Raw genomic sequence first — 24,755 nt, forward strand, 5'->3', positions numbered from 1 at the left:
ACATCATCATTAGGCAGATTTATTTTCTTTTTGGAAAAATATTTAGATTTGTATCATCGTGAGAACGATGGCTTCCATTATCGCATTGCAACGTTTCAGGAATAGAAAGCCTGCAGTTTCCATTAGTTTGGATTCCCCATGGATCATGTCGCTGGTGGACGGGTTTCTGAACTGCCCACAGCCCCTCCTATGAGACACAGGATTATATGTATTTGGATGATCATGGCCGAATGACACACGCACATTATTAATCCATGCATAGGGTTGTCACGATTATGAAATATAAGTGGTGTGCGTGTGTGCGTGCGTGCATGCGTGCGTGCGTGCGTGCGTGCGTGCGTGCGTGCGTGCGTGCGTGCGTGCGTGCGAGAGAGAATGATGGAGAGAGAGTGATTGGGAGAGGGAGAGGGGGTCATCAGACAATGCACGCTCTGTTTAAACCCAGGTGGGAAGTCCCCGCTGCTCAGATTCATGATGACAACCTGTACTATTTATACTGCAGTATATTTTACATTAAGAAGGGAAAATGACAGCCGGCGGGCTGGAGCCTCTACGGTGCCCCTGAGCCGACCCAGTTAAAAGGAGCAGGGCTATAATCTATAGGAAAGGCTGCAACCGCACTAACCAACCAACCTGTCCAGAGAGCCATGCATCACTTTGAGGGTCCGGACCACCCCTCCTACCACCGTCTGGAGGTACAGCAGAGGGACCCTGGAGCGAGCAGCGATGGGGGAACAAACACAGGATTACATTAACACAGGGAGTCTACCAACGCGCCTCAAGCCTGAAACGGCTGATCCGGTGCTTCACAGGTACAGGGACATAAGTTGCAGAAGGAGAAGAGACTGGAGAAGCACGGACATTTAGAGCCTTTTATTAGGTGCTAAGTATACAGAACGACTAACGTTTCGACCTTGCGGTCTTCATCAGAGTCATGAACTCTGAAACGTTAGTCGTTTTTGTATACTTAGCACCTAATAAAAGGCTCTAAATGTCTGCTGCTCCAGTCTCTTCTCCTTCTGCAACAGGATTACATTAGTAGTAGTACTGCTACCTAGTGCTGCACATACTTGGAATATGCACGAACTAGACTTTCTCTACAATGAGGCCAATTATTGACAAATATTGGGGGAATAAAATAAAATAAATCAAAGACAATAATGCGTGTGCGTGTGTGTTCTCTACCTCTCCGCAGGCAGGCCAATGACCAGCAGATTACTTCCTTCCTTCCAGTAGCCCACATGCACCAGGTACTTGCCCAGCAGCAGGGATGAACTGATGAAGGACAGAGAGGAGAGATGGAGGGAAGGAACCAGGGATTAAGTGAAGGAGCAGCAGGGATGAACTGATGAAGGACAGAGAGGAGAGATGGAGGGAACCAGGGATTAAGTGAAGGAGTAGCAGGGATGGAGGAATGGCCACCCCACCGGCAGTGAATGACAACAGGAGGGAGAGAGGAAGGTGGAGGACGAGAGAAGGAGGTCAAGTATGGAAGAATAGGGGAGACAGAAAACAGGTAGACAAAACAGGAAAGGGCGCACACCAGTGTTTGTTGAGGTGCTGGCCTAAGGCAGTAAATGAGTAAAAATGAGAAAAAGGCTGCACACTCGTAGCCACAATGCTGTATATTTATTGACAAGAATCCAACGTTTCGAACTTTCGACCTATAGGAGGTCTTCTTCAGGGAATGAGACAGACAACAGGTTGCATAAGATCGAGTGTGGAAAATTACGAGACGAGAGACACGGTAGGGAGATTGGAACGGCGAAAAGCAAATGGGTTCTCAAAAGAAACTAAATACAATAAAATAAATTCACGCAGTCTTTGAAGGAACTACAAGTTATCACTTGTCATCTCCTTCGCACACAAGCACAGCAGGATAGACTAATTGGTTGTTAATAATAAATAAAGACAACAACAAACATTTACCTGGCGATGCGTCCGCCTGTGACATTCTCCAGCATGTCACACAGAGTGAGGAAGATCCCCCGGACTCCTTTCAACTGGCTGGACGCTTCAGACACTGGGTACTGGTACAAGATCTCCTGCTACAGGCACATGCACGCACGCACAAAGCAATATTGTGGTTTACTGTCGGCTTCAAACTGCAGTTCTCTTTTTGGACATAAAATGGACATATTATTCATTCATCGATTATTAGCCTAGTATTCAGTGATCATTAATGTTCCACCTTTTTAATATATATAATATACATACTACTATACTATATAATAATATATTATATAGTATAGTATGTATAGTTAACATAGATACTCCACTGTTACGTTCTTAGTTTACGCATGATTCATGATAACTACTTTTTATATATGTGATGTATGCCATTCTTTTGTTATTGCTTGATGTAAGTCGCTCTGGATTAAGAGCGTCTGCTAAATGCCTAAATTGTAAATTGTAAATTAATGATCTCTGTTGTATGTAAAGGAAGTAGTTCACCCAAAAGATGACTTATTTTCTGTCAACTAACCCCATGAAGCCTTGACTTCATGGAGTCTCCATTATCATCAAAGCATTGGTTTCCTTAGGAATGCGACAAAAACAAAAGCATCTCTGATTCAAAGAATTCATGGCGTGTGTAATTGATAGACAATAACCTAAGTCTGGATTCTTCCTGCGTTCCTTCCTCTGCATATGCGTTCCTGGTGTTGTTAGCTGTTTGCTCCCACCGCCACCCCAGCACCACCGGTGGGCTCTGCTATTAGTTCTGTTTGCTCCCACCGCCACCGGTGGGCTCTGCTATTTCTGTTCCCCATGGGGGGGGGTGGGTTGTTATTGCATATCTATCTCCCTGCTCTTAAAAGTTAATGATGGTTGTATAAGTGTGCCGAGGTAGGGAGAGAAATGTAGCAGAGCCGAATGCCAAGATAAAATCTTATATGCACACTTATTCTGTATTCATGTAGAATACATGTATTCTCATTCTATAATAAATATTTGTTCAATCGGAGAGATCAGAGCATGTTCTGTTGAGTTGCTGGAGGGCATTAGTATTCCTTTGCTGCTGGGGGGAGTGAGGGGAGGGGGGGGGGGGGGGGGGGACCTTGAATAGTCGAAGGCCTTCTCGGCGAAAGCCTTGGATACCAGAACAAAGACATGAAGCCGGAACGCCCTGTGGAAGATATTCACCCTCAGGGTCAACAACATCCACAGACACCAGCCGCATTAAAAAAAGACCGCCAGGAACGCTGACCTGAGATCAGATTCTAAAAATGTCTTCTACATCCTGACAGTTTTCTGAAAAAGCTATGTTTCTATGTCAGACCTACAAGCTCGTAGCGCGCCACTCGGTGGCGCGCTATGAGCTTGTAGATCTGCTATTTTTCAATAGCTAAAGCACAACATAATGCTAACACCAAAAGGGGTTCCCGCCCAAAATGGGTTAAAAAAAGACCGCCAGGAACGCTTAAAAAATAAAAATAAGGGTGTCGTTGCTGAAACCTCTTATCTCCATATTTTTATTTTATTTTTTATCGTAAATGAATGACCTATAATATATGATCATAAAACACAGTCACACAATGCTCGAAGAGCTTGTAGATCTGCTACTTTTACTGCTGCTACTTTTACTGTTGTTTTATTTGAATCCTGAAAAGTAACACTTTTGGACATTATGAGGTCTTGCCATCCGACAGAGACAATAAAAAAAAACATTTGGGAGAGTCTTGTTCCAAAAATGAGACAACCACCACTTCAATAAATGTAAATATATTCACTTATACTCTATGGCTATGCCATGAAAGTGAACCACACACTTTAACCACTTTCACTCTGGCATCCCTTTCAAATATTTTTTTATTTTCAAATGCTTTGTTGTTCACAGGTTGAGGCCTCGTATGAGGCCTTTGGGCTTCTTGCCTCCTCCCAGCACTTTCATTTCTTTTTTTTCCCCTCTACGTATTTTCCCTTTTGTATTGTGTTTATGCTGTGCTAAGTCACATCAAATCAACTCCCTATTTTGGCCGCAATGCCATTATAGGAGAATATTCCCCCAAATTTCCCCACATTTTAACCCATTTTGACCTGACGTAAAAAATAAAATAAAAAGTCTTCTGAAAGAATATATATTCAAAGATTTGTGCCGCATTTTTACGATTGTTCAAAAATAGCAGACCTACAAGCTTGTAGATCACCAAAAAACACCAAAAGGGGTCCCCGCCCAGAATGGGTCAATGGAGTTAATGGACTAGTATAGTACGAGTAGTGCAGTACAGTACGAGTAATACAGTACCGTACGTATAGTTGCACCGCTCAGTTCACACAGGTGTGATTTTTAAACCCACAGAAAGACCAAACCACTTTCAAACTCCCTGTTTTGGGAAAAAATAATCCCGACATGTTAGTTTGTAGATCAGCTTTTAAAAAACATTCTGCCGGACAGCAACAATATGAACCTCATATTGGGCAATAACGTTCGTCTGGTTCCCTTTTCTGACTGCAACTCTGATAAATGTTAGTACACCACCACCACCCCCAGGTTAAAACACCTTGCTTGCCCGGACCTATTTAATCCATGTGCCCATCATTTATAGCGCCCGGACCACTTTTACCGGCGCACCGGAAGTTGTTGTGCATGTCTGTGTAGCAGCTAACAATAGCCACACCACTCTAGAGTCGATCGACAACAACGGGAGGTAAGAATAAATCTATCGCGACTAGCGACTGGACCGCGGAAGGCCGTCAAACACAGGATCTTTTTTCAGAATTAGACGGGATGATTTAGATCGGGAGTTATGAACGTTTTAAGATTTTCGTTTTTGTCAGCAAAACAGGCAGGGAACATTTTCGATGACGTGTCACTGTTTGACACGTCATCGGATTGGGCAACAAGCGCTCCTAGGCTCTAGAGCGATGCGATCGGTTTTGATATCATTAATCTCCGTCCTATTTATCAATCTCCGGCTTGGGCCCTTGACCATGAACTTGAACTTGACGGAGATCTCCGCCCCGGGCCTCCATGGTGTTAACATGATGTTTTGGGATGCTCTCAACTGACAAAATGGAGAGAAAAAAGATACTCGAATTGCAAAAAAATGGAACAGCACAAAGTCAGAGCTAAAGGCGTTTTAAAAAATCACACCCGTGTGAACTGAGTGGTGTGAGGTATTATATAGCCTGATCAGCTGTGGTCTGACGTAATGTCTGACGTAATGAAATCACACCCGTGTGAACTGAGTGACCATAGCAACCATGCTCATTTTTTTGGTACGAACAAACACGTGGACACGTAAACTAACAAAGCCAGTTGTTGGAGTGGTTTACACCACTCAAAAAAGTGAATAAAACGCAGCACAGCGTTTCCCCTCCCTCTGGTTTCTGCTACCCTGCAATCAAAAGGACGCATGAAATCAAAGAGTGAGAGTTTCGCGGGTTTCCTGCACAGCACTGTCATTTACAGAACCGACCACTGGCTGATGTGGCTTCGGGTCGGCCCTGTGCTCCGAAAGACAAAAAAAAAATAAAAAAATAAAAGTCCTCCTGCAGGTTTTGGCTACGCAGAAAAAGGACCATAAAACGGCGCAGCTGAACCATAAAGAAAACATCAACCGGCCATTATCCCATTTAGGCCTGACATCGAAATTTTAAAAAATATATTTTTAAAATGTATTTTTTTCCTTGAAAAACCTCATGTTTCTGTATCAGTGGTTCTCAATATTTCATGTCAAGGACCCCAAGAATTATATGTAATTGGCCGCCGACCCCCATCTGAAAATATGTTGTTCCAGGAACCTCCCCAGAAGCAAAGATTTGAGTTAAAAACTGAAACTCTGAAAGAATATATATATTCAAAGATTTGAGGCACATTTTCACGATTTTTCAAAAATAGCAGACCTGGCCTGGGCCATGGCTCAGTGGTCCAGGCACCTTGGCTGGTAATCCAGTCTGGCAGTGTGCCGCGGGTTCGACTCCCGATCCCCACGGCCTTTACTGCATGTCTTCCCCCCCATCTCTCTCCCCATTTCCTGTCAGCCTACTGTCTGTCCCTCCATAAAAAAAATAAAAAATAAAGGCAAAAGCCAAAAAAACAAACAAACAAAAAGAATATATATTCAAAGATTTTTTCAAAAATAGCTAAACAATAACATAATGCTTTAAAACACCAAAAAGGGGTTCCCGCTCAAAATGAGTTATATGTCTCCCTCGGGGGAATATGGGATCACAGAGTACCGGAGGTCTCGTGGCAGAAATGAAAAGTGTAGTTCGGCCTCCGCAGAGCAGAGAGATCGGAGCACGAGCAGCAACACCACCCGGGATTAGCACTTATGAGAACAAGGCCGGCCGACCGACCGACCTCCGACAGGATTCTTCTAACCCACATCATGGTCAGACATCAGTAACCCTCTTATAATTAGGGATTTAGGTTTCATGTCAACTTGAATTAAAAAACCTGTAAAAATTCAACAGTGGTGTAAAGTAACTAAGTATATTTATTACTTAAGGACTGTACTTAAGTACAATTTGGAGGTATTTGTACTTTACTTGAGTAATTTCTAGTACTTTTACTTCTACTCCACTACATCTCAGAGGCAAATATTGCACTTTTAATCCACTACATTTATTTGAAAACATTAGTTACTAGTTACTTTGTAGATTTTGATTATTATTACAAAAAAAAGCATACATTAACCACTTCAACTCTATATACATTTCGACCATTTGAAAATAGCCGATCTACAAGCACACAATGCATTGCAACGCGACGCATTGTGAGCTTGTAGATCATTTTTCAAATTATTTTTAGACATTTGGAAATGGGACATTCTGCATAATGAGTACTTTTACTTTTGGTACTTTAAGTACAGTTTAATAGCAATACTTTTGTACTTTTACTCAAATACATTTTGAATTCTGGACCTTTAGTTGTAACGGAGTAGTTCGAAATTGCAGTATTAGTACTGCATTAGTACTGTATTACTTAAGTAAAAACCGAGTACTTTTTCAACCACTGAAATTCAAGTATATACTCTCTCCACTTGCGATACAACAATGCTTTTGCCAAGGAGGAGAAGAGCTAAAACCTTGAAGTAATTCTTTCTCCATCTCGGTTTCACAATCACACAGTGGGGCTGTTCTTTGGCTCTGCGGGACAGAACTTTATAGCGGACGGGATCCATTTAAAGGGAGGAAATTCGTCATTGTGTTAATGGATTTTATGCTTTCACAATGGCTTGAATTATTGCTCTTTGGGCTAAGAGCTCACATGTTGATTCTCCTCGGGGAGGAATGAAAGTTTTCACAGAAAACTAATTCCAGGGAGCATTTTATGGACAGGAGCAATAATGCTCCCGGAAAAAGCTCCTCTCTCGCTCCCTGTCGTTTTTCTCTCCTTAAGTCCTTGCGTTCTGTTTTCTGTTAGTCGTGCCCACAGGCCAAACTGGACGATGTCCAGAGCGGTAGTTCTTCTCCAAAGCGTACAAAGAAACCGAGACGGAGCCAGAACTCTTCACTGCAGCACTCGGGGTTTCCTATGCAGAGCTGAAGTAATTTTTTGCTACACTCAATTATCAAAACACACTCAGTAACAACTGACTATTGAATCATTGCACTTGGGGAGCAATGAACGAAGCAGAGTAGCAGCCAGACACCGTCTGTTTTCAGAAAGAGGGCCCTGAATGAAGCAGAGTAGCAGCCAGACACCATCCGTTTCAGAAAGAGGGCCCTGAATGAAGCAGAGTAGCAGCCAGACACCATCCGTTTCAGAAAGAGGGCCCTGAATGAAGCAGAGTAGCAGCCAGACACCATCCGTTTTCAGAAAGAGGGCCCTGACTCTGACTCGATGAGCAGAAATACATAGAAACCTATATTTAGAAATCATGGCCAACATCTTTTGAATCGGGATCAAGGCGAGGGTTGCTCTTGACCGCAGAGTGAGGATTAAGTTACCATATACGACCAATGGAAAAACTAAAGATGGAAAAATGTGGACTGACTGCGGATATGTGACTAGATTAGAACAGATTCTGATTCTAAAGTGAGATGACAGAAGAAGTGTCTCTATAAAGACCTTTTTAAAGAATAGTTCTTAAAGACATTTTGAGCACAGTGAAGAGTGGTGAAATGAGAGAGAGAGAGATGATACACAGAGGAAGCTTAAAGGACCACTTCACCACTTTTCAACCTATCTTCATATAATAGGTCCTCACTAATAATCATGATAAAATGGCATAATTGTTTTCTACTCAGTCTGTGTCTCATAGGAGGGCTGTGGGCAGTTCAGAAACCGTCTTCCAGTGACATCATCATTAGGCAGATTTTTTTTAAACAAGATTTTTTTACAATTTATTAAATAATTAAATAATTTTCATTATCGTGAGAACGATAGCTTCCATTTTCGCATTGCAACTTTTCAGGACTAGAAAGCCTGCAGTTTCTATTAGCTTGTATTCCCCATCGATGATGTCACTGGAAGACGGTTTCTGAACTGCCCACAGCCCTCCTATGAGACACAGACCGAGTAGAAGAAAATTGCACCATTTTTTCATGATTATCAGTGAGGACCAATTATATGAAGATAGGTTGAAAAGTGGTGAAGTGGTCCTTTAAGCAACACAGCACAGCAGTGGATAATGTGTGGAAGTTTATAGGGAAACTGGAACCCAAGTTGTGAGATACACACCAAGGACAATAACATGTTCATCATCATCAGTGGTATCGTGCTCGTAGAACGCAGTACCACGCCGTGGTACCAAGAAGAAATCGACGTGGACACGCAAGTACGGAACAGAACGGTGCACGTGCGTGCACGCTAGGACGCTAGGTCCCCATAGATTCAAAAGAAGACGCACCTAACCTCGGTCACCAGACTTTCCAAGGCGCACCTACTGGCGGTGGGCGCGCCCCCCTAGTGTTACGCCTTGTCAAGTGAAGTACCCAAATCAAATGGCTAGCTACTACTTTGCATAACAACAGGTTTAACTGTTTGTTTACCTGAATGCATGTTCTCGTACACAGTAAGCAACACAGCACAGCAGAGGTTCCAGTAGTCTACTGCTTCTGTGGTGTTCTGCACGCAACAAGAATGCCTCCTCCTCCATCGAAGAACACATTCAGCCAAAGCAAACTTTTTAGTTTTGCTACTGCAGCGCAGTAAAGAAGTTGTCTGGATAAATTTAAGTAGCCTACTTTTGTGTTTGTGTGTCTAAACCTCATACAAAACACTATAAAATACAGCTGTTCTGTGCCCATGCGCAAATGTAGGCGCGTGTGCAATGCTGTGCATTCCCATTCACAAGTGCGTTTGTCTAAAATGCAACGCCAGTGCCGCTATTCCAAAGCCCCCTCCTCAGGTACAGTTTTAATGTAGATCTTGTTGAGCTGGTCATTTTGAAAGTAGCACTCGGGTCAATAAAGTGTGGGCACCCCTGGTGTACATGTACTATACAGTATAGTGCTAGTAAGTCTGTGTGCATTTCCGTCTTCTGGTCGTGTTCGTATCGTGAAACATGTGCCAGCACCAACCTCTTCCTGCGGCGACTCAGAGTCCAGATTGAGCGACAGGTACATGGCGATGTGGGGGACGTGACCGATGGACATCTGCAGCTCCGCCGTGTCCTCGCCCCACAGCAGACGCACCAGCTGGCTGACGGGCGGAGAGCCCCTCGGCCTGCGGGGGGCAGACGGCGACTCGCCGTCCCCCTTGACCCTCTCCTCCACGGAGCCCACCGTCTCCAAGGTCAGCTTCACCTGGGAGGGAGGGGGAGACGGATGGAGGGAGGGAGGGATGGTTAAAGGCCTATTCATAGGTCCAGGTGACCACTGAAAACTACAACATGAAGTCACGCCGCGGCGGTCACCGCACACACACAACACAACACATCTCTCTGTTTTTTACTAACCACTGTTTCAGTGGTCAGTCACTGGACTATGAATAGGCCTTAAGGAACAATGGATGGAGTCTGCAATTAAATACTGCCTTTATCCAAAGCGCTTTACTACTAGAGAGAGAGAGAGAAAATAGACGAGAGGTGGAAGGGAGCGAGAGGTACGAGTCGTCGAAGAAAAATAATATGATAAAGAGGAGGAGGGACGGAGAGGAGGTACAGAAATGTGGAAAAATAAGCGTAATAGAGAGAAAGAGAGAGAGAGAGAGAGAGGGAGAGAGACATAGAGAGACAGAGAGAGAGGCACTTATCCAGCTACCGCATGGTGTTGTCCAATATTGTACAGTATGTGATGCGTACTGTTTTCTGTGCTGGCCCCTGAGAACCAAGTTTCCCCATGCAGGCACAAACAATTCTATTGTGTTGTGCAGTCGTGATCATCACTATTTCCACTGTAGCCCTGCCATCCAACACCTCTGGGAGCTTTCATTCATCTTAACCCATTTCGACCGGAGGACGATTCTAAAAATGTCTTCTAAATACTGACAGTTTTCTGAAAAACCTATGTTTCTATGTCAGTGGTTCTCAAACATTTTCATGTCAAGGACCCCCAAAAAATATATGTAATTGGCCGCCGACCCCCATCTGAAAATATGTTGTTCCAGGGACCCCCCCAGAAGCAAAGATTTGAGTTAAAAACGTTCGGTCTGAAAGAATATAGGCCTATATTCAAAGGTTTGCGCCACATTTTCACGATTTTTCAAAAATAGCAGATCTACAAGCTCGTATGAGCCTCCTATGACCTTAAGCTAAAGTATAACATAATGCTTAGTTAAAACACCAAAAGGGGTTCCCGTCCAGAATGGATTAAACACGGCGGCGTTTTTTGGCAGAAGATACTCTACGCGGGCCGGCTCTGGATAACTGCAGTTTGGCGCAGGATGACAGGGTTTGGACAGTCATCACCACACACAGCCAATATTCATTCACATAATCCAGCCCATTATGGTGTCACTACCAGGGTGGGATATCATTACCACGACCATCAAGCCACCACCACCCAAGATCCCACCATCCATCAAACGCCGGCGGTCGGGCCGACTATGCCGACACACATTGGCATCAGCCCTAGTACTGTATATGCTTCGGCGTACGGCGAATGGTGAAAACAGACGATATTATCCCATTTAGGCCTGACGTCAAAAACAAAAAAAAAGTCTTCTGAAAGAATATATTTTCAAAGATTTGTGCCACATTTTCACGATTTTTCAAAAATAGCAGACCTACAAGCTCGTAGCGCGCCACTCGGTGGCGCGCTACGAGCTTGTAGATCTGCTATTTTTCAATAGCTAAAGTATAACATAATGCTTAGTTAAAACACCAAAAGGGGTTCCCGTCCAGAATGGGTTATGTGGGGTGATGCAACATGTTCTGTTCTTGTAGATGAGCTATTTTTGAGCGTTTTTGACAACATAACGTCACGCCAGAAATGGGGACGCCAGGGTGAAAGTGAATAAAAAACAAACCTCACTTGGCCGGTGAAACGTTAAAATAAAAGAGCTGGCCGCTGTGGTCATTGGACGGGAATGAAAAGTCTTCATTTCCTGTCTTGGTTATGACAGTTATACGCTCCTTACGGGATTCTGTCCTTTTCAAGGTTTTGTTTGGGCGGCTCGTAGGAAAATACTTTGCTTGTGTGATGTGCCTGTGCCATCATGCCTCCAAAAGGGGGAAAGGTAAGGTCTCACCCTCATGCTTTCATTCACATCCACTCAGGAGAAGGTGGACGAGAGAGAGAAATGGTTTATGTTGGAGAGTGAAAGTGAGACCAACATCTAGCCCTATAACCACAAAATGAGAAAAAGCAGGCATCTGTGTGTGTGCGTGCGTGCGTGCGTGCGTGCGTGCGTGCGTGCGTGTCTAAATTGAAACCAGATTGCTTCTGGCCCGAGAGAAACAGTGGCAAGACAACAGAGAAGCCATCTTATGTCGTTCTCTTCAGCGTTCTTGTACCGTTAAGTTTCCCTTTTCCAATTCCTAAGTTGTTAATTTGCACAGACGTCCACACCGGTGGAAAATCACAACCGCAGTACACAGAAAACCCAGAACGCCGCTCGTACCTCGCACGTGGAAACTCTTCCAGTCGTGATGAACAACAGAACCAAAAGGTGAAGGACGTATACGTAAGATTACATATGGTATGACTGCAGTGCATACATACTGCAGGCACAGACCTCATTGTACAAGTAGTAAAATATAAATAAAATAATACAATATTCACATTAGATTATTTTTTTATATATATAAATGTATATAATATATATAAATATATATTATGTGCATTGCTGCCCTATAGTGTAGTCAAGTGGTTAACCCATTTTGGGCAGGAACCCCTTTTGGTGTTAGCATTATGTTATGCTTTAGCTATTGAAAAATAGCAGATCTACAAGCTCATAGCGCGCCACCGAGTGGCGAACCCTGCCTTGGGGTCGACGTCAGCGAGGGCATGCGGCTGGTCGCAACAGGTTCCTACTGCCAAATCAAATGGGTTCAGATCTGAGGCACGTCTGGAGCCTGTCCTGCATGGACGCCTTGGACGGGGTATCCGGATGTAAAAACAAATCCATGTGCATTACCAAAATCAAGAACAAAATATACTCGTATAGAGTCTGTACTATATGTAGGCAAAGTTGCATGCTATAATCAATCACCACACACACTGAATCTATTTGCTTCACACATGGTGCAGACTTGGCGCTGAAACTTGTCATCACTGGAGGGGCCTGTTGAGGAGCTGAGTTGATATTAATTAAAGGAAACCAGAACCAGAGTGTGTACTGTATGTGAGTCAGGCCTCAGATACAGGGGACAGCGGTGGACACAAGATAACTTTCACCCTTGTGTAAAAAAAATATATATATAAGTAGCAGCACAGTTCTCAAACTCTGTCCGAACCCGACCAGGCCCGACCCTACATTTTCTGGCCGGGCCTAAAATGTATGCTAATCAGTAATCAGTAGGGCCGGGCCGGGCCGGGCCGGGCCTCGGGCTCCATGAAACAAAACCCCACATATTGCATTTTTTTAGAGATAGGGTGAGGGCCCGGGCGGTTAGCTCAACCGTCTGGGCACCTAGGCTGCCCATAGGCATCCTGACAGCGTGCCGCAGGTTCGACTCCCGATCCCGGCGGCCTTTGCCGCAATGTCTTCCCCCCCATCTCTCTCCCCATTTCCAGTCAAATTACTTTCAACCTATCAATAAAGGCAGAAAAAGCCCCAAAAAAGAGATAGGGTGAGAAGTTCAGTCACACGAGAGAGACTCGGAGTAGAGTCGCTGCTTCTTCGCCTGGAAGGGAGCCAGCTTAGGTGGTTCGGGCATCTGGTTAGGATGCCTCTCGGGCATTTCCCTAGGGAGGAGACCCCGGGGCAGACCAAGATGCAGTTGGAGTAATCACATCGACTCACTGGCCTTGTAACGCCTTGGGATCCCCCAGGAGGAAGTTACTAATGTTGCTCTGGAGAGGGAAATCTTTTCTGGAGCTCTCTGGTGGAGCTGTTGCCCCCGTGACGCGACTACGGTTAAGCGGTTGAAGATGGATGGATGGATGCATATGGTAATGTTTACTAGATTGGGGACAGGTGGGTTTGCTCTGCTATTCTGACTCACCAATTAGACTCGTCAATGTGTCTTTGTAGACTGTAGACTGCCAGCTGAACCAGCCACCATGACTAAACCACAGCAGCCGTTCATGTCGCGTGGTGACACTCCTTTGCGGCCATGGCGTGCCGTGTGTACAGAGCGAGTAACGGAACACTGGTTTTAGGCGCACACACGAAAGGGTTCTACAGCACATGCGGTATTAGTGAGGCTATCAAGTAGTAACTCTGGAGCTTCAAAGCAGTGCAGATGTTACACATTTCAGTTCAAGCCCAACCGGCGGCAACAGTGTCATGTTATTCTGTTGCAAAGGGATTCAAATGATGAGAGAATAATACCACAACTCGCTTCTGGGTGTTTGATAGCTGACATATGACATTCAGGGAGGGGATTGCTGCTACCCGAAGCGCCTTGAGGTACTTACTGTAAGTCTGTACATTTATTTTAGGATGGGGTCCAGCCCCCGGTGGGAAACCAATCCACACAAATGGTAAATGGTGCATTTATATAGCGCCTTTATCCAAGGCGCTTTTACATACGATTGTGCATCACATTCACCCTCTCACACACACATTCACACACAGACGACGGCGGAAAACATGCAAGGCACCAACCTGGTCATCTGAAGAAATTAGGGGTTCAGAGTCTTGCTCAAGGACACTTCGACACTAACTCTGGGGCAGCCCGGGGTTCGAACTGGGAACCTTACGGTTCCAATCCAGCCACTCTACCCCTGAGCAGAGGCGTATCTACAATAAGGCGAGGGCAGGCGTCCGCCTGTCCAAATCCATTTCTGGCCTGGCCAAAATCCATACAATGAGAAAAAAAGAGGACAAAAACAAGACCTGAGAACTATTAGTGGACAGCTGATTGGCCGTTGCGGTAGAGCGCGACCCTTCAATCACCCATTGGAATGTAAATGCAAGCCTTTCAGCCTTTGTATCCCACTCGTCTGGCAGGTATATCTCTTTGAAAACCTTTAGTGCTACGATTGTGTGCGGGGAGACGACAATTAACACATCTTGCCTGTCCAAAATGTAAGTCTTGCCTGCCCAAAATGTAATTCCTGGAAACGCCACTGCCCCTGAGCCACCACTGCCTCTACACAACTATGGCAGTGTTAGTGCTACACTCTTCCCACTGAGCTACAGTACACAACTACAGTACATCACACATCAAATAAAAAATAAAAAAGAAGCCATTATCTGCTGGAACTGGAACTTTGTATATTTATAATCCAAGTATCGCTCGCTCCTAAGTAACTATAGGCACGTCAGCAGCAGCAACCACAGGCGGACGGCCTTTCCTGCAGGCGCCGAACCCAACCATGGCCACTGGCAATCTGACCCCATTTTAGGCCTGTTATTACAAGAAGCCTTGTGTAACTACCTATCCATTGGTGGTGCCTTTTCTGACAGTGTCAGTTGTGAAATCAGAGTAGTGGTACAAACCAGAGAAAAGTGGGGAAATGTTTTATCTGCCATCATGTTCCAGAGAGAGAAAAAAAAAGAAGAGTCCAAAATCCATTCCCACTTCCATTAAATTGGCTGTGCAGACGAATTGTTCTGAGGGCACGGCCAGACATGAAAAAATTTTGAGAAAATTGCCAAAATGGCCAAACCATGGATTCTGAAAATGACTGGGTGAGGAGGCCGAGAGAGCTAAATGACTGGGTGAGGAGGCCTAGAGAGCTAACTGACTGGGTGAGGAGGCCTAGAGAGCTAACTGACTGGGTGAGGAGGCCTAGAGAGCTAACTGACTGGGTGAGGAGGCCTAGAGAGCTGACTGGGTGAGGAGGCCTAGAGAGATAAATGACTGGGTGAGGAGGCCTAGAGAGCTAACTGACTGGGTGAGGAGGCCGAGAGAGCTAACTGACTGGGTGAGGAGGCAGAGAGAGCTAAATTACTGGGTGAGGAGGCCGAGAGAGCTAACTGCAGCATTTTCTCTTGTCATAAATAACAGGGACGTGGTCAGACTGACGTATGTGCCCTCATTGGAATTCCACCGCGTCGATGTCAGTGATTTAGGATTCACACATGGTGGGCAGTAGGCACGCAGCCACGCAAGCACGCACACACACACACACATCATCATCATTTGTCGACTGCGGTCGAGAATATGCATGGATTTCACAATGCCACGCCAGATTTCCCGGTCCTTCATTGCCTTCCCCAGTTCCCGCTTACTGATGCATGTGTCCCTAGCGATGACATCAGGGAACGACAGTTTTTTTGGTCTGCTTTGAGGCAGGATTCCAGAGAAGAAGGGAATATATAACTTCATGTTCAGCACTGTAGCAGTGGCCGGCAAACTGTGTTCTTCTGGATCAGACTAGTGAAGAAACACGAGGAAGGTTGCCGTATATTAGAGAAGTCGATGGGTGGCTCTTCCAAGAGATATTTTGCGCTATCATTAGAAGGCAGGTGTAAGTGCCATCCAGCCGTTTCTCTAATTTCTTTGAAAGTGTCCATGTCTCTGAGCCATATAGTAGATTCGGCTCGACGGTCGTCCTAAATAACTTTACTTTGAGCCTCTTACTAAGCTGGGATGACCAGATCTTATGCATGTTATTGCAGGTTGAACTTGACCACACACACACACACACACACACACACACACACACACACACACACACACACACACACACACACACACACACACACACACACACACACACACACACACACACACACACACACACACACACACACACACACACACACACACACACACACACACACACACACACACACACACGATTTAACCACATTGAATAACCACAACATTGTAATTATCCCACCCCAAAAAGTGATTGTCCAATGCCAATCCAAATAGTTTAGCAACGGTTGCTATGCAGGTCAAGCTTTCTTCGCTGCTAACGTGCCTATTGGACAAGGATGGGTTGGGGAGGGACTTAGTGAAGGGCTAATTGTCAAAATATATATATATACTGGCATATAATCTTTTACAAATTATCAAAACTAGCAGATCTAGATGAAGCTGTGTGCTTGTAGATTGGCTATTGACATTGTTCATCGTACGACGAAGTATAGAGAACAGAAGTGGTTAAACTATGTGGAGTTTGAGACAGGCAGGGTCTAAATTATTAATTCATTAATGTAGATAATGTGTATAAGTTTCATTTGTTCTCAAATACTTTGCCGTTTGTCTAAAATATCTCGTCATTATTGCATTGTTCTATGAGGGGAAACACCAACCATTTAATTCACTTTGGGAACCCCTTTTGGTGTTAGCATTATGTTATGCTTTAGCTATTGAAAAATAGCAGATCTACAAGCTCATAGCGCGCCACCGAGTGGCGCGCTACGAGCTTGTAGGTCTGCTATTTTTGAAAAATCGAAGAACGACTGACATAGAAACATAGCTTTTTCAGAAAACTGTCAGGATGTAGAAGACATCTTTTAGAATCTGATCTCAGGTCAAAATGGGTTAAGGTCTTCCATGATTATATCTGTGTAATGATGAGCATACATGATAATAGCAATCACTTAATTGGAGACATAAACCACACAAAATAACCCTTCAGTCAGCAGGACAACTTTACTTCAGACTCCTTGCTGCCACAAATGGCTGAATGAACCACCTCAGCGGCCGTATTGCTCCATGTCTTTTTTTTTTCTTCCAAAGATCTCCCTCTGTTTTATTCCTACAGTGTAATTTGCTCTCCGGCTGCATGTTCTAATCAGCCGGGCTCTCTCTCTGTCCCACCGCGTATAACCCACTCAGGCCTGACGTCGAAATTAAAAAAAATAAGTCTTCTGAAAGAATATATATTCAAAGATTTGTGCCGCATTTTCACGATTTTTCAAAAATAGCAGACCTACAAGCTCGTAGCGCGCCACTCGGTGGCGCGCTATGAGCTTGTAGATCTGCTATTTTTCAATAGCTAAAGTATAACATAATGCTTAGTTAAAACACCAAAAGGGGTTCCCTTCCCGCCCAGAATGGGATAATGGCCGTCTTCCTGTGGGTCTGCAGGAAGAAAAAGTCGCTTCGCGGTCCGATCTCACTCCGCCACGAACACCATCGCCCCCCCCCCCCCGGGCCACACTCTATCATTTACAAATTCCTGCCCTTTTGAGTTTGAAGGTCTGCTTCTTTGGATGAAAAGAGAAACGGAATGGAGACTCAATTTAGGGTGAAACTCTTGTTTTTTTTTAGCAACCGATCAAAAGCGTAGTTTCTCAGTAATTCATGGTTTCCTAATGGCCTAAAGGCGCTGATTGGCACTTTTTAAGTTTTTATACACATTTTCTTGGGACAGCCGCGGTAGAAACAACGCGACGGAAAGCCACTTAACCCATTTTGACCTGAGATCAGATTCTAAAAATGTCTTCTACATCCTGACAGTCGTTCTTCGATTTTTCAAAAATAGCAGACCTACAAGCTCGTAGCGCGCCACTCGGTGGCGTGCTATGAGCTTGTAGATCTGCTATTTTTCAATAGCTAAAGCATAACATAATGCTAACACCAAAAGGGGTTCCCGCCCAAAATGGGTTAATGTCTATATGTGCTGATCCGGTTTATACTGTAGTGCGTGTGCGACAGGCCAAGATGTTGGAAACCTAAGTACTACCTTGTGGATTTGTTTGGGAATCAAATCCAACGTGGAAAATGCATGGCTCTCCCAAGGGACAGACATGTACACATACTTAGATGGTAGACTGGCGGTTAAGAGTAGCCTGGCCCCAGCCGGCGGGATCTCTGGTATAGAGGTGCGGGTGCCGGCGAAAACAGCCGGTGGATCCTATTGGCTCACCGATCTGAGAACCCGTTATGCCATTTTCCAATTGGTTTCCCCAAGCTTTTTTGAGACGAATACGAACGAGAATAAAAGCCTGGGTACCAAGGCCAGTTAAAGAGGGGCTACAGTAGACATTATGAAGATCAGACAAACAAAATACAGTATATTAATCCATTGAGACCTGGAACGCATCCATGTCACGTTAGCGTTTAACCACATTAACCATTAACCCATTTTGGGTGGGAACCCCTTTTGGTGTTTTAAACATTATGTTATAATTTAGCTATTGAAAAATAGCAGATCTACAAGCTCAAACTCGAACTTGTAGGTCTGCTATTTTTGAAAAATCGTTAAAATGTGCCTCAAATCTTTCCGAAAATTGTCATGATTTAGAAAACTTTTTTTTTTTTTAATTTCGACGTCAGGCCTGAATGGGTTAAAGAGGGGCTACAGTAGACATTATTCAAGTGTTTGTTTCAATATGTAGTAAAAAAGAAAAAAAAGTCCTAGGGCGTTACAGATCAGACAAACAAAATACAGTACCGGTATATTAATAACTTATAACAAATTGGTAATTTCAATTGTGATACATCTACACATTGCTTTTTTCTACAAAATGTCTTTTGCAGTGTTTTAACGAGAAAGGGTGAACATTTGTGGAATATCCATCAGAAATCACGTTGCTACACATTGGGCACTAGCAGAATGTTCACTGTTTGATATAGTCATAAAAAGAAACGGATGTAAGCGGGAAGTGAAGTGCTAATGTTAACTGTTTCAACATTTCAATATAATTATATTTATTCCCATGCAAATGGCTCTGTGAGATACTGTACAAAACCTGAATACCTTATTTGACAAACTTTTAAAATACCATTTATTCTGACATTAAAAAAAACAGCCTTATGCATTTTTACGCTTAAATTCTACTGCAAATGCGGCACATTGTTAGCTTGAAAAATCAGCAATTTTAGTAAGGAGACAGCCTCATTTCCACGCACTCACCCAGTGCCGTCGCTACATATACGCGCAATAGAGCGTCGCAGTCCCGCCCCCTGTCATGACGACGCCAGGCCCAGGAAATGAATCCCAATGCATTTTTCCCATAGATATTTCAAAAAGTATTTATTTAAAGACGGTTACGCCGCGGACAAAGCCAACTCCAGTCGTGACGAATCATGACAATAAACACAATATGGACCAAACAAACAATTACAAAGAAGAAAAACAACAAAAAAAGTGTTTTTTTCTACTTTCTAATTCTTTGTTTGGCCCAAAACATTGTGTTTATTGTCATGATTTGTCACGACAAGAGTTGGCTTTGTCCGCGGCGTAACCGTCTTTAAATAAATACAGAAAAGTCTGAACTGCGACGCTCAATACACACTGCGAGTAGGGCAACACACCGAGGGGGGCAACAAAATGTGGCAAAAATAACAAATTTCTCCACGGCTCCACCGCGTAATAACGTGCGACCATGTGTGCGTCCTCGCAAACGGCGAAAATAGCCGATCTGCATGAGGAAATGCAGCACTCTCGTCGGTGGTCAGCTACTGCACTGCTACACTACGGCCTGCACTCACCTGTGTTGGTCCTGGAATGCAGGAAAGAACCCTCTCAATGTTCTCAGAGGACACATCCACATCATCCACTGCTATGAGCACATCACCTGAGGGCAGAAATACAGTCACGACACCTGAACACAGAAAGACAGTCACGACACCTGAGGACGTAGGTGGTAAGGCCATACAATGGCCTTACACATCAGCAAATCCGGTTATCAAATATTTACATGATCGTTCTAGTTATTGCTCTATAAGCCTTCAAGTCAGAAAGGATTTGACAAATTTAGCGTAATCACGGGAGGACAACAGCCAGATGTTTAGTTTAGTTTAGTGCATTATAAAGACGAACAAACACACACAGACCGACATCAATGGACTTATTTGTCCATTAAAGGCAGGCTTTACCTTCGGCATGTGTGCAGAAAGGCATACCACCATCGCTGTACACAGAGCTATTTCAGGTATTTAAACTGCTCTAATTGTTAAAGCATGGAGCAGTGCAGTATAAAAGTTGCATTACACAGTAACTTGAGTGGATAGTCATTTGTGGTGAAACACAACTGGCATTCCTTTGTCTGCTTAGAACAACTGCACAATGATCAGACCAGATAGCAGAAAATCACTTCAGTATATGCCTGACTCTCAACAACAGACAGCCTTGAGGACTAGCTACCATTTCATTTGCACCAGAATAGAAAGAAAAGACGTACATTATTTCAGTGGGAGAGAATAGAAATAAAAGCCACACATACAATATGAATGGCTTACGGTACATTATTATTGGGATAAATTCATGGTCTGTGCTCAAAACCAATCCAAGTTATTCAAGAGCTCATAATTAACCAAAAGTATATGGCGCCTGTAATCATTTCCCATCTTGAATGTTTTCTTAGCAAACGTCAACATCAGTTGCAATGCACATCCAGCCTCACCAATAAGGATGTGGCCACACTTGATGGCCGGGCTGTTAGGAACCAGTCCATGAACAGCCAGCCGCTCCTCCTCCCTCCTGCTCCCTGCAGCAGGGTCTCCTGGGCCTCTGGTCCAGGAGGGCCGGTGCACCACTCCAAGCAACGCCTCCAGCAGGCCTCCCCTGTCGGGCAGAGGCGTCGAGGAGGCGCCTCCTCCTCCTACTCCTCCGAGGCGTTTAGGGTTGAGGTAGACGCACACCTCCTTCAACCGCTGCGGCTGGACCGTCACGCCCTGCCTTTGTCCCGCCTGGTTCTTCAAAATGGACGCCGGCGCCGGCAAATCCGAGCCGTCTTTGCCCTGCTCCCCTCCTCCCGCCCTGCGCTGCGACGGACGCCGTTTCCTCCCGAGGATCCTGGCCAGCCTCTTCTTCAGCTTGGGCTCTCCTCCTCCCTTCGATCTGGAGGAGTCGGAGCAAGGTTATTATAGTTAACTAAAACTCACGAAAAAACTAAAACTAGAATAAATAAAAACATTTTCGTTAACTGAAACTAAATAAAAACTAGAAAGGGAAAAGAAAAACGATAACTAACTGAAACTGTATTGTGTGTTTACGAAACTAAAAACTAACTGAAATGGTAGTTTTGTTTTTTGTAACTGAATATTCTTTTTTTAAATGCTTTCTTTCTTGAGGTTTTTATTACAATACTTACTCTGGCCCTTTTCAATCCTGCACCTGACTTATTCATCAGGTGCAGGATTGAAAAGGTCTGGAAAAACTAAAACTAAATTTCAATGAAAAATCCAAAACTATTATAACCTTGAGTCGGAGCGCTGCTTCCTGTTGTTGTTCCGCGATTCCGTGATGACCTCCGCCTCCTTTTCACTGAAGCGAACGTGATTGGTGGAGGCGCCATGACTGGCGGCGGCGGCCCTGGCCAGCGCGGCCTCCTCCTCGCCCTCGCTCAGCTCCAGGTAGAAGAGCTCGCCGTTCTTCTGCACGTCGTCCAGCCATTCTGGTTCCAAGTCACTGAGGGACAAACAAAGGAATAGGCTGTGTTAGCCTCGCGTAGCGATACTAAGGCCCCATTTACACTGGTGGCCAACTGTAGCCTGAATCTAGCCTGTATCAGATCTGTGCCACATCCAGATTGAAATCAGATTTGTTTAAATAAGTCTAAATGCAGACAGGTCACATGAAATCCGATTTGAGTCACATTCAGAGGTGGATTCAAATCTGATTTGAGGAGATCCGTCTCAGTCTGAATGCAACAACCTGATCTAAATCAGATTCCATGTGACTTGTTTGTGTTTAGACATAATTAAATAAATCGGATTCCAATCTGGATTTGGCACAGATCTGATTCAGGCTGCCTACGCGAGGCTAAGGCCATAGAGAGCTCTCTGTCATAGAGAGCAGTGGTTTTCAACCAGTGGCCCGGGGACCACAAGTGGTCCTTGATGGGGGGTTCCAGGTGGTCCCCAGCTAAATGGAGAGTTGATAACCAATTGGCCTTTATAGATCTTTAACTCTTGAAAGCGTAAAATGAAACCAAATGGACCCTTGTGGGTCCATTTGGCTTCATTTTACACTCTCAAGAGTAAGAGTTAAACATCTGCATTACTAAATTTAGCATAAGTCTACACAATTATGTAGGCCTAGAATAAATGTTATTTTGATCAATGTTTGCCTGTTTTCTCTCCTAATGGTACCAAGTTACCAACATCAATACAGAATGGAACTGTGGACAAAATCTTATCCAACGACAACAAAATATACGGTAATATAAATTTGGGGTCTGCAAGGCTAAAATGTCATCAAATGGTGGTCTGTGGCTCAAATGCTGAATAAATAATGGGCCGTGATATGAAAAGGGTTGCAAACCGCTGTCATAGAGAGAGATCAGTAGTGTTTAAGAACATCCGTCTCTGGAACCACATGTGGTGGTGCTTCCCGGTTTCCAACGTCTGTCTCAATAAAACAAAAACAAAATATACAAAGGTGACTGCCAAATGGTTTGTTCAATAGCTTGTATAAATGACAAGGGAGAAACTCTGTTTCTCACATTATCATGAAATGTGCAACGGATAAAGCTTGTATAGAACGTTGCCATGTAAATAATAATAATGTTATATTATTTTTTCATTTTTTTGTCCTCCTCCTGAGCACATTTTTATTTCTATCCCCGGGGGCACTAAATGAAAGAAAACAACAGGCCTCTCGTTGGTTATAGAATGAGACCGATGGAAAACCACACAGTCCAAGCAACAACCAAAAAAGCAAAGTCAAAAGAACAAATTCAGCTGGACTTATTTTCTTTCTTTTGGTCTTTCTAAATGAAGCCTTCGCCGAGCGTGCGGTAGGCAGCTCGGAAAAAACCACGTCCATAAATTCACTGAGGAGGACGGCGAATAGCATACAATTATTTAAGAAGGTTAACCGACTAAATTGAAAACATTTCCCCAAAACTATGAAAAACGAGGGGAGGAGAGAGGGGGGAGAGAGAGTTGGGGACACTCCCTCTCTAGGAGGCCTATGACCCATACACTTTATTACTACTATACGGGCCTAACTTTGTACTTTTATTTCTTGTAAAAACCTCCAACCACTTTTACAACCATGTCTGTTATGTCTGTGGTGCTCTATGTGAGCAACCCAACACGCATTATATTCTTTGCCTGAGCGAACCTGCTTCGACGACAAGGCAGTGTTTTTGTGATTTAGTGACGTCTTAAACGGGCTGCACTTAACTCAACTTGACAAACACTGAAGTTATCTACAGTTCTACACAGACTACACATGCCATAATAGACGGATTTGCTCCAGCAACAAGCGAAGCAATTCCGTCAATTACCATCCCTAGAGGCAACACAACAGTTTGCATATGAAATTGCAGCTTCCCTGGTAGCCGAGCAACTCAAGAACGTGAATGTGGACTTCACGATGTAGCCTGTCTGTATAGTTGAATTAATAATCAGGATTTAACTACAGTATACTAGATGTATTTTTTTAGAATACACTTTTCTGTGGTCAGGTCTTCAATTAGATCTACTGTACTTCTACTGCATAAGAAATCAGATGCGTGTATATTATTGGCCATAGCTAGGTCAGTGGTTTTCAACCAGTGGTCCGGGGACCACCAGTGGTCCTTGAGGGGGTTCCAACATGGTCCCCAGCTAAATGATGGAGAGTTGGTAACCAAATGGACCCTTATATTATATCTTTAACTCTTAAGAGTGTTAAATGAAACCAAATTGACCCGTAAGAAGGGTTTCATTTTACACTCTCAAGGAGTTAAATTATTGTTAAATATCTACAAAAGTCTACACAATTAACGAATGTAGAAGAATTGTTATTTTGACAAACGTTTGCCTGTTATCTCTGCTACACATCAATACAGCATTGAATTGTGGACAATATCTTTATCCAAGAATAACAAAATATTGAGGCTAAATTGAGGCAAATCTCATCACATGGTTGTCCATGGCTCAAATACTGAATAAATAATGGGCCTTGATATGAAAAGGGCTGAAAACCAAGGCCATAGTTAGGTAGTTATAGTGTCTTACTCAGAGTAACTTGATGATGTGGATTCAGTGTCAGTATCACTCTCGTTGTCTTCTCTCTCCTCTTTCTGAAACTTGCGATCAACAGCACTCTCATCCGGCCTGTTCGAGGACATTTTTTTACTACAACGGCGGTTTTCGTGCAATGCCTGAAGAGCTATGTTTTGTTCCTGAAGTGAGTAAAATGTTGCTGATGAAGTTTTGCGAGAGCGAGCAGTTGATCATGTTTCCTTTCCTCGCCATGTTGTTGCCACATACGGGGCTCTCTGGACGGACCACGTGACGTGCGTATTTTCAACGCGATTGGTCAACGACAGCGTTGCCCCTGACAACAGAGATGCTCTGCTAATAACGCACATTCGAGGTGTTGACTGCTATGCCACATTTAGTTAATACCTTTAATTACGTGACTATCGCAGTTTGTGATGATTTAATACGCACTGGTAACTTGAAATT

The 24,755-nt window shown here is 44.0% G+C and overlaps 1 protein-coding gene across 1 annotated transcript in view; it reads right to left on the reverse strand.

The window, feature by feature from the left end:
• Positions 1 to 24,547, reverse strand: part of intu (inturned planar cell polarity protein) — a 39,661-nt gene extending 15,114 nt beyond the window's left edge. Inside the window, exons 1-8 of the mRNA XM_079491090.1 lie at positions 24,303 to 24,547; positions 21,553 to 21,762; positions 20,756 to 21,192; positions 19,842 to 19,927; positions 9,475 to 9,699; positions 1,930 to 2,048; positions 1,186 to 1,275; positions 634 to 711 (exon numbers count right to left, since the gene is read on the reverse strand). Of these exons, the coding sequence (XP_079347216.1) occupies positions 634 to 711; positions 1,186 to 1,275; positions 1,930 to 2,048; positions 9,475 to 9,699; positions 19,842 to 19,927; positions 20,756 to 21,192; positions 21,553 to 21,762; positions 24,303 to 24,415 (1,358 nt within the window). The 5' untranslated portion in view covers positions 24,416 to 24,547. The remainder of the gene's footprint in view (positions 1 to 633; positions 712 to 1,185; positions 1,276 to 1,929; positions 2,049 to 9,474; positions 9,700 to 19,841; positions 19,928 to 20,755; positions 21,193 to 21,552; positions 21,763 to 24,302) is intronic.
• Between the last annotated feature and the right edge of the window lie 208 nt (positions 24,548 to 24,755).

This window comes from Electrona antarctica, assembly GCF_951216825.1.
Source record: "Electrona antarctica genome assembly, chromosome: 21".
NCBI lineage: Eukaryota > Metazoa > Chordata > Actinopteri > Myctophiformes > Myctophidae > Electrona > Electrona antarctica.